Genomic DNA, 9580 nt, shown 5'->3' with positions numbered 1-9580 from the left:
CCCCCCCCGGCCAACCGGATATAGGCTCCGCACAGAGCCCCGTCTTCCTGGAGGTGGAGTACCTCCTCGGCGAGAAGCCGGCCGCCGGGCCCACGGTCCTCGTCGGCAAGGGCGTCACCTTCGACACCGGCGGCATCTCCATCAAGCCCTCCGACGGCATGGCCCTCATGAAGGGCGACATGGGCGGCGCGGCCGTGGTGCTGGCCACCATCCTCGGCGTGGCCCACGCCCACCAGGAGGCCCACCTGATTGGGCTGATCCCGCTGTGCGAGAACATGCCCGGCGGCCGGGCCACCAAGCCCGGGGACGTGGTCCTCTCGCGCAAGGGGTCCTCCATCGAGGTGGACAACACCGACGCCGAGGGCCGGCTCATCCTGTGCGACGCCCTGGACTACGCCCGGGAGTTCCGCCCGGCGGCCGTGCTCAACTTCGCCACCCTCACCGGGGCCATGGACGTGGCCCTGGGGTTCGGCTGTGCCGGGGTCTTCGCCAATGACGAGGCCCTGTGGCAGCGCATCGACCGCCATGGGCGCGCCTCGCAGGACCTCCTCTGGCGCATGCCCCTGCTGGACTGCCACCGCCGGGCCATGGCCGGGACCTTCACCGACCTGATCAACCTCCCGGCCAGCGGCCGCTCGGCCGGCGCCTGCACCGCGGCCGCCTTCCTGGCGCACTTTGTCCCGGACGACCAGCCCTGGGCCCACTTCGACATCGCCGGTGTCATGCACACCCGCCGTGGCGAGGGCCACCATGTTGCCGGCATGTCCGGCCGCCCGGTTCGCGCTCTGCTCTCCCTCTTCCTGGCCCGCTACCACTGAGGTCCAGCGCGTCCGCGTGGAGCCCTTTTCTTGGACCTCGGTCTTCCGTTCTCCTGCCCGCCCTCTCCCCGGTGTATACCTCTCCCTGGTCGCTCTTGCCTGCGGGGGGAGGGGGCGACTTGTGTCCGCCCTCCGGCCGTGTATGTTTCTCCCCGTGTAAATATACCCATCAGCAGGCAGGCAGGCAGGCAGGCAGGCAGGCAGGCAGGCAGGCAGGCAGGCAGGCAGGCAGGCAGGCAGGCAGGCAGGCAAGCAGGCAGGCAAGCAGGCAAACAGGCAAACAGGCAAACAGGCAGGCAGGCAGGCAGGCAGGCAGGCAGGCAGACAGGCAAACAGGCAGACAGGCAGGCAGACAGGCAAAAAGGCAAAAAAGCTGGCTGGCTGGCCAAAAAAGCTGGCAGGCAGGCACATTTGCACTCGTGTAGACTGGACGCCCGTTGCCAGCCCGCCCGTGCGTGAGATACTGCCCGGGCCGCGCCATTTTGCCAGGTGCTCGTCTGCCATTGGCGTGGTGCCCCCGCGTGTTTTGGCCCGCCGACGGCCCCCGCCGCACATGTCTACGGGAAGCAGCCGCATGCCCCGCTTTTTGGCTGGCGCTCAGGCCACTCTCCCGAGGGGGACAGTCTGACACCGGCGAGGCCCTCCCTCAAAAAAGGCGGCCACCCGCGCCGGGGGCAGACACCGGACACATGTGCGGGGGGGCCGCACTCCGAGGCCGCCCCACGCGAGGGCCTATTTTAGATCCCGGCGCGGCCCCACCGCAAGTCCGAATGATGTAGATGGTTATCATATCTGTCTAACACACAGAATGTCCCAGGTTCGAGTCCTGGTTCGGACAGGCGTTCATTTTGCGCCGGTGCACGTATCCCTGTCATGTGATCTGCCGCGCTCCTAGCACATTTTCCCGGTCCTCGTGAAATCCTCCGCTCGCCCAAGGTGTTGGCTCTATTTCGCAATGGGCAGCGGGGGGGGAGGGGGGGGCGGGACGCGAGCAGGCATGTGTCTGTGTCTGGGGGCGGGTGGCTGCGTGGTCCGCCGAGGCGTACGCGCGCCGCGCCGGGCATGCTCTCCCGCCTCCGGTCCATGCGAGAGGCCCCCCCCCCGGGTGCCGGCGGGGGTATTCCGCCGCGGCCAGACATCGGACGCCGGGTGTTTTTTTTTTTACGGCCTCTTCCGCGCATGGAGGTCCCTCGCCCTTTTCGGCGCAGGCAGGGGCACGGTCAGTGCCCCGGCCGCCCTGTGCGGCCCTGCCAAGCCACCATGGGCGCCGGTTCCCGGACCGGAAGCTGAAACACAAACAGTGCCCGGCCGTTGGCGGCCGGGGGGCGGGGGCGCGCCTCGTGGCAGGGGGGCTGCCCCATCGGGAGGTTGCTGGGCCTTCGTCCCCAGCCGGGGGATCCATGTGCGCGCCGGCCAAGCCCCCGCGCGTGGTGCCTGCCGAGGATCGGCTCTCCGCCCGCAGAACGCCCCCGCCCGGCGCCCCGCGCCGGAGCCGGGCCGCGGTCAGCACGGCCTCCGGGGAGAAGAGGCCCGGCAGCCGGCCAGGGCAACACATAGGTAGACGGCGCGTGTGTGAGCCCCGCGGCCGGGCCCGACGGCGCGGCCTAGACGCCCCACCCAGCGTGGCTGCTTTTTTGCCCACATTCTTTCTCACCCACACCCTGGCACGTACTCTTTCACATTCCCTCTTTCTCTCTCTCTCTCTCCCCCCCCCCTCCCAAAGGAGCCCGAGGGGTGGTTGTACGCGCAGGCCCGCCCCCTGGTTGGCTGGTTCGCCGCGCGCGCCCGCGCCGGTGCGGCTTCCCCCTCCCCGCCCTCGGGGGCCGGACAGGTTCCCTCAACCACCACGCACCCCAACTACCAGGCCCGCCCGCCTCACTCGGGGAGGGGAGGGGGGGGGGGCTCATTTCCGCCAACACTTTCTTGGGGGCCTGCCCTCTGCCCACCCCCCCCGGCTTTTGTTCACACACACACACACACACACACACACGCCCTTCCCCCGCCTTCGCCCTTCTTTCCCCTCCGCACCCCCCTCCCCCAGCCCCCAGCCCCGGCCCCCAGCCCCGGCCTCCCTGCCCACCGCACCGCGCCCCCGCATGCCCAGCTTGCTGGCTGGCCGCCGGGCCCGGCCGGGCCCGGCCCTAGTGGGCCTCTTCGGACTGCTGGTCCTGGCCCTGGCCAACCTGGCGGCCTGTCTCCAGGCCAACGTCCAGGAAGGCGTGCCGCACTTTGCTCCACAAGAAACACCTGTGCCATCCGGCCAGGCCAATGTCCGCCCATTGAAAGGCCCGACCGACAGCGGGTCCACCATGGTGGCCCTCCCCACCGAGGAGGAATTCCTCCAGTTCCTGCCGACCATAGATGTCTCCTTCGGGGACCTGCGCGCCGGGTCATTCCTGCAGCTGGGCACCACGGCCAGCCTCCCGTTGGCCGGGCAGCCCAGCGTTTCGGGTCACCTTTTCCCCGGCCTGGATGACACCCCGATATTGGTGGCCTTCTCGCCCGGCCTCCTGTCCTTCCGGGCGCTCACCGCCGGCGGGGCTCTCTCATTCACCTGTGCCTCCCCGTGCCACTTCCTGGCGGGCTCGATCGACGCCGCTGGTCAAATCTGCGTGATGGTCCACGATGGCACAGATGCCCTGATGCATGTCTCCGACGGCAGTGGCACCCCCCATCCCGTCCCCTTCAACAGCCCTGCCGGCGCTTCCCGTCGGGCAACGCCGACCCTGGATGGGTTTCTGGTCTGGGACGGCGGAGTTCACTATATGGCCATCACCCACGATGGTGTCCTCTCCCAGCGGGACCGCATCCAGCCCATCATCCAGATTGTCGTCACTCGGCTGGCGGGCCAGCAAGCCGACACGGCGACCGACATTTTTCTCCTGCAAGACGGCAGCATTTACTCCGCCCTGGGTGAGGATGTTCCCCTGCCTGACGGCTTCAAGCCGACCTTCCTTCATGCGCCCAACATCCTGGAGCTGGCTCCCCACCAGACGGTCCCCTGGATCCTGGCGGGAAACGCGCAAAAGCTCTTCCGTGTCGACATCCACACCCACAACTGGTGGCCGGTCATCCTGCCGGATGACGTGCCCCACTCGGCTCTGGCCGATGCTGCCATGTTCCTCCTGCCACGGAGCTCGTCATCCCCCACGTCTCGCTGGGTCCTGGCCATTGGCAATCGCCTTTTCTTCGATCCCCTGCAGTTCCGATGCGACGCCGACAGCACCATCAACTGCTTGAACTTCGACACTCATGCCTCCTGGGAGTGTGCCCCCAAGCGCGAATACTCGCCACTCCGTCTGGATGGGCACCTGTGCGCTGGCTGCGCGCCGGGCAACTTCCTGTCGCCCTTCTCCGAGTCCAGTGCGTACCGCCACCCGGCGTCGTGGTGTGCCCTGGCGGATCTTCGCCTGGCCCAGCCACGGCAGGCCCCCGGGTCGTGCTTGCCGTTCTCCGCGCTCTCCTCTCCGCTCTCTGTCCGCTCTCTGTCCGCTCTCTGTCCGCTCTCTCTCCGCTCTCTCTACACCCTCTTTCCTCTCTACTCTCTCTGCACCCTCTCTCCACCCTCTCTCCTCTCCGCTCTCTCCACCCTCTCTACACCCTCTCTCCTCTCCACCCTCTCTCCTCTCCACTCCCCGCGCCCGTGTCTCTGCTTCGCTTTCTTGCTTTCCTCCTCGCCCACCGCTCTTTGCATCTACAACGCCCTCTCGCCCTCACTCACACAAACGCATCCACGCCAGCCCCCAGCACATGTGCCCCATGCAGCCAGACACATTGCAGCGTCTGCAACGCCGCGCGCTGCCTCGTCTGCACTTCGGGATACATGCTCAGCTTCCTCAACCCCGACGCGCCCACCTGCGAGGCCCGGTGCCCCAACGGGCTGAAGCTCACCGGCCTCGGCATCTGCCTGCCGGATGATGGGGTCGCGCCTGCGGCCCCGACCCTCGGCACCCACCCGGTGGACAACCCCGCCGAGGTGGAATTCACCGCCATCATTCGCACGGCATTGATCTTCCTCGGCGCCGGAGCATTCCTGCCACTCACCGAAGCGGTCGGCAACGCCAACACCCCCTCCTTTTGGCTGCTGTCGCCCAATGCCCGCCCGGCCGTCGGCCATGGCAGCCCCTCCTTCCAAGTTTGGCCCATGAATATCAATGACCCGCTGTTGGACCTGGTCGGCATTGTCTCCCTCACCGAGGTGGGCCCCCTGCCGGATGCCGAGTTCGGGGCGCGCCTCCATCTGGCCTTCTGTGATGGGGGCCAAACATTCCGCATCCAAACCGTCACATGTGCCACCGCCCCATCCCCCGGGCAGGAGTCATGCGGCTCTCTGCACATCTCATCGCCCGTGGACTATGACATCCCGTGCGCCACCGTCCGCCGGATTGCCCCGCGCATGGTCTCGGTCCTGGGCAACGGCAACCGGCTCTTCCTGGTGGACTTCCCGACCACCGGCTCGCCCATCCTCATGGACACCCTCCTCGAGACCGACCGCCACCCGGCGTCCTTCCCGTCGGCCGGCGGCGATCCGCTCCGGTCGTGGATCCTCGCCGCCAGCTCGGCAAATAGCTTCCTCTGGCCCCTGCACATGGTCCGGGTGGGCGATGGGCGCCTTGCCCGGGATTCGGCCGCCCCCCGGGCCATTGGCCACACCTCGGGCGACCTCTTCCCCCTTGTCCTGCCCACCGGCCGCGGCGCGGATCTGGCGCTCCTGGCCGGTGTCTCGGCCACCGGGGTCTGGTCCTTGCACATGGTCCCGCGGGATGTACGGCCCCATGGCCGGACGCTTGGCCTCCTGCCCCGGTCGATGAGCTTCGACCTTGGCACGTCCGACACCAGCCCCTTCAGCCAGCACCCGGTGGCGATCGCCGGCCTTCCGGAATACCCCGGGCTCGTGGTTCTCTTCCTGCCGACCCGGGTGGCCGTGATGCTGCTCCATTGCCCGGGCACCAGCCCCGAGTCCTGCATCTTCCTCGAGCCCCATGTCCAAAGCACCGAGCAGCTGCAGCCCGTCACCCCCGGGGCCGCGTCCGTGGCCCTGCTGAGCCTGGCTCCCCCCCCGATGCAGGCGGCCACCCTGCCCACGGTCACCCTCCTGCTGACCGCCGGCCGCCAAACGCCCTCCCTGTGGGAGATGGTCCTCCCCCTGCCGGAGCCCAGCCCCACCGGCTGCCCGGATCGCCAGTACCTCGACAGCAGCACCACCACCCCGGGCCAGTGCCGGCCCTGTGACGATCTGTGTCACACCTGCACCGGGCCCGGGCCGGACGCCTGCACCGCCTGTCGCCTGTACCCCCACCAGGCGTCCACGCACTGTGTCGCCATGTGTCCCCAGGGGATGACCACCCCGGGCCCGGGGCCCCAGCCCCAGGTGTGCGCCTGCCCGAGCGCCTGCCAAGCGTGCGTCTTCCTGTCGAACAGCTCGTTCGAGTGCAGCTGCAAGCCGGGCCATGTCCGAGCCGCCGGCACGCCCCTGTACCAGCCCTGCCAGCAGTGTGCGTCCCAATGTGCCGAGTGCTCCATCCCGGGGAATGAGCATTCCTGCACCGCCTGCCCCCCGGGCCGGTTCCTCCTCGGGGGTATCTGCCGGGAGGCCTGCCCGGACGGGCACTACCCCAGCGGCGGGGCGTGCCTCCAGTGCGCGGACCCCTGCCTGGAGTGCGGCGCCGCCGACGCGTGTGTCCGCTGCTCGGCCGGGCACTTCCTGCATGATGGCCGGTGCCACCGGTGCCATGCCTCTTGCGCCTCCTGCCGGGATTCCCTCTCCTGCACGACTTGCCGGTCGGGGCTCCTGCTGCCGGTGGCCGGCCCGGATGACGGCCCGTGTGTGGATGCCTGCCCGGCCGGCGAGACGCCCAACCCCTCGGGCAGCCGGTGCCTCGCTTGCGGGCCCTCCTGCGCCCTGTGCTCCGGCGGCCCGGACACCTGCCTCCTGTGCGCCGCCGGGCATGCGTGGGACCCGGCCGCCGGCGGCGGCCCGGCCGGCCAGCGCCTGGGCCCGTGCCTGGCCTGCCCGGCCGGCTGCGCATCCTGCATGCTGGCCGCCGGCCAGCCGGGGCAGTGTCTCTCCTGCCAGGCCGGGCTGGTGCTGGCCCCGGGCGGGGGCGCCTGCTCCGGCTCCTGCCCGCCCGGGTGGTTCCCCGACGAGGCAGCCCCCCCCGGCGGCCCGGCCGAGGGGGGCCACTGCCAGCCGTGCGCCATCGGCTGCACCCAGTGCACCGGGCCCGGGGATGCCCAGTGCACGGCATGCGCCCCGGGGCTGGAGCTCCTGGCCCTGGAGCCCGGCGGCCCGGCCACCTGCCAGTCCGGCTGCCCGGCCGGCTTCTTCCGCGACCTGGCCTCGGACCAGTGCCAGCCCTGCGACGGGGCCTGCTCCGCGTGCAACGGCCCCACCGATCGCGATTGCTGGCTCTGCGCGGCCGGGGCCCTGGTCCAGGATGGCGAGTGTGTCCAGCGCTGCGCCGCCGGGCATGTGGCCCTCGGGGGCCGGTGCCTGCCCTGCCATGCCTCGTGCGGCGAGTGCACCGGCACCCGGGGCACCGAGTGCACGGCCTGCAGGCCGGGGCTGCTGGCCCTGCCGGCGCCCGGCGGGCCCCCCGCCCCGGGGCACCGGTGTGTGGCCGACTGCCCGGCCGGGCATGCGGCCACGCCGGACGGCCTGGCCTGCGCCCCGTGCGCGGCCCAGTGCGTCCGGTGCCCGGCGCCGGTGGACCAAGCCCCCGGCGGTGGCGGCTCGGCCCCGGCCGACGCCGGGCCCTGCATCCAGTGCGAGCGTGGCTGGCTGCTGGTGGCGGAGGCCTCCTCCGCCGGCGGGCCCGCCTGCCGGAGGGACTGCCCCGCGGGCCAGGCCTCCACCGGGTCGGCCTGCGTCGATTGCCATGCCACCTGCACGGCCTGCGATGGCCCGGCCGCCGACCGGTGCCTCGCCTGCCGGCCCGGGCAGGTCCTCCACGCCGGCCGGTGCCGGGATGCCTGCCCGGCCGGGGCCTACCCCGACGCCGAGGCCGGCGCCGGCGCCGGCGACGCATGCGCTCCCTGCCATGTGGAGTGCGCCCAATGCCATGGGCCCCATGCGGACCAGTGTCTTGCCTGTCCGCCCGGCCGGTCCCTCTTCCAGGGGGCCTGTGTGGCATCCTGCCCGGATGGGGCCCATCCGGCTGCCGGGCCCTCCGGCAAGCCGGAATGCGCGGCCTGCCACCCGGCCTGCGCCACCTGCCACGGCCCGGGCCCGGAGCAGTGCGCCTCCTGCCCGAGCCCGGGGCTCCTGCTGCCGGCCGGGCAAACCTGCGTCGATGCCTGCCCCCCGGCCGGGAGCTTCCCCTGTGCCGATGGCCGGCGGTGTGGCACCTGCCAGCCGGAGTGCCGGCAGTGCCAGGCCGCGCCCGAGGGCCAGCCCATCCCCCCGGGGGGGGCCTTCTGCCCCAGCACCTGCACTCGCTGCCAGGCGGACTGGGTCCTGGCCACCGATGGCCGGTGCATGGCCCACTGCCCGGCCGGGGAGTTCCTGCGGCCGGGGCCCGGCCTGGCGGACGACCTGGCCGCCGGGCTGGCCACCTGCGCCCCCTGCCATGGCGACTGCCTGACATGCGCCCAGCAGGCCGATTGGTGCACCTCCTGCCGGGGGCCCGACCAGTGGCTGCTGCCGGAGCTCGGCGCCTGCCGGGCGGATGGCTGCCCGGCGGCCGGCATGGCCCCGTGGGAGTTCGACCCGGCCGACGCCGGTGGCCCCTGGCCCGGGCCGACGCGCGTGTGCCTGTCCTGTGCCCCGGGCTGCGGGCTGTGCGCCGGGCTGGCGGCCGGGGCCCCCTCCCCCCGGGCCGGGCTGTGCCACTTCGCCCTGCCGACCGGCAGCCTGACCTGCGCCCGGGCGCCCGGCTGCCAGAGCTGCCACGGCGGCTGGTTCCTCGGGCCGGACCCGGCGCTGCCCTGCGTCGAGGCGTGTCCTGGCGGCTACTTCGCCGAGGGGGGCGCCTGCGCCGCGTGCGCGCCGGGCTGCGCCAGCTGCCACGGCCCGGCCCCGGCGGCCTGCCTCGACGCCCCGAAGGCCAGGTCATCTCGCCTGGCCCTGGCCCTGGGGCTGGGCATCGGCGGGCTGGTGCTGCTGCTGCTGCTGCTGCTGCTGGTGCTGGTGCTGGTGCGCCGGTATCGCCGGTCGGCGGGTGCGGCGGCCCGGCGCAAGGCCCTGGGCCCCGACGCCGGCCCCGGCCTGGACGCCGATGCCACCGTGCTCAATACCCTGGTCGAGCTGTCGCTCCCGGGCAGCATGATGGTCCACCTGGAGGGGGACTTTGCCCCGGTCGATGGGGCCCCCCTCGGGGCCGGCACGCAGGCCACGGTCTTCGCCGCCCGGGCCGTGGGGGCCGGCATCTCCGACCGACTCGGCTGCCCGGCCACCGTGGCCATCAAGCAGCTGCGGGCCGCGGGCGCCGGGGGCTCGGCCCCGGGCCGCACCTCGCTGGCCCTCTTCCAGAATGAGATCTCCCTCATGTGGCTGCTCCGTGACTGTGCGCATGTCGTCCGGCTGTATGGGTACAGCGAGCAGCCGCCGGCCATCGTGATGCAGCGCTTCCAGACGGACCTGGCGGTGCTCCTGCACTCGGAGGTCCCCCTGGGCCCGGCGGACCTCCTGGGCATCTGCCAGCATTGGGGTATGTTGTGTGGTGCTGGTGGCATACACCTCTGCCCTCTGTGTGGTGATGCTTGCTTTTTCTCCTGCTCCTGTTTTCTTGTCGTGTTTGTCCTGTCTTCTTGTCGTGTTTGTC

The 9580-nt window shown here is 71.5% G+C and overlaps 2 protein-coding genes and 1 non-coding gene across 3 annotated transcripts in view; all 3 read left to right on the top strand.

The window, feature by feature from the left end:
- The window catches only part of H696_05946 (hypothetical protein), a gene marked incomplete at its 5' end in the record, with an annotated part of 4800 nt that extends 3803 nt beyond the window's left edge, over nt 1-997 (top strand). Inside the window, one exon of the mRNA XM_009499718.1 lies at nt 25-997. Within this exon, the coding sequence (XP_009497993.1) occupies nt 25-818 (794 nt within the window). The 3' untranslated portion in view covers nt 819-997. The remainder of the gene's footprint in view (nt 1-24) is intronic.
- Nucleotides 998-1582: 585 nt separating this feature from the next.
- On the top strand, nt 1583-1656 carry H696_05945. The gene has a single exon. It is a non-coding gene; the product is annotated as a tRNA-Val (tRNA).
- A 1258-nt stretch (nt 1657-2914) lies between these two features.
- H696_05944 (hypothetical protein) overlaps nt 2915-9580 on the top strand; it is a gene marked incomplete at both ends in the record, with an annotated part of 8350 nt that continues 1684 nt past the window's right edge. The window contains 2 exons of the mRNA XM_009499717.1: nt 2915-4257; nt 4584-9466. Of these exons, the coding sequence (XP_009497992.1) occupies nt 2915-4257; nt 4584-9466 (6226 nt within the window). The remainder of the gene's footprint in view (nt 4258-4583; nt 9467-9580) is intronic.

Source organism: Fonticula alba, assembly GCF_000388065.1.
Source record: "Fonticula alba strain ATCC 38817 unplaced genomic scaffold supercont2.15, whole genome shotgun sequence".
Classification (NCBI taxonomy): domain Eukaryota; order Rotosphaerida; family Fonticulaceae; genus Fonticula; species Fonticula alba.
The sequence above is the reverse complement of the archived record's forward strand: the minus strand, read 5'-3'. Positions and strand labels throughout refer to the sequence as shown.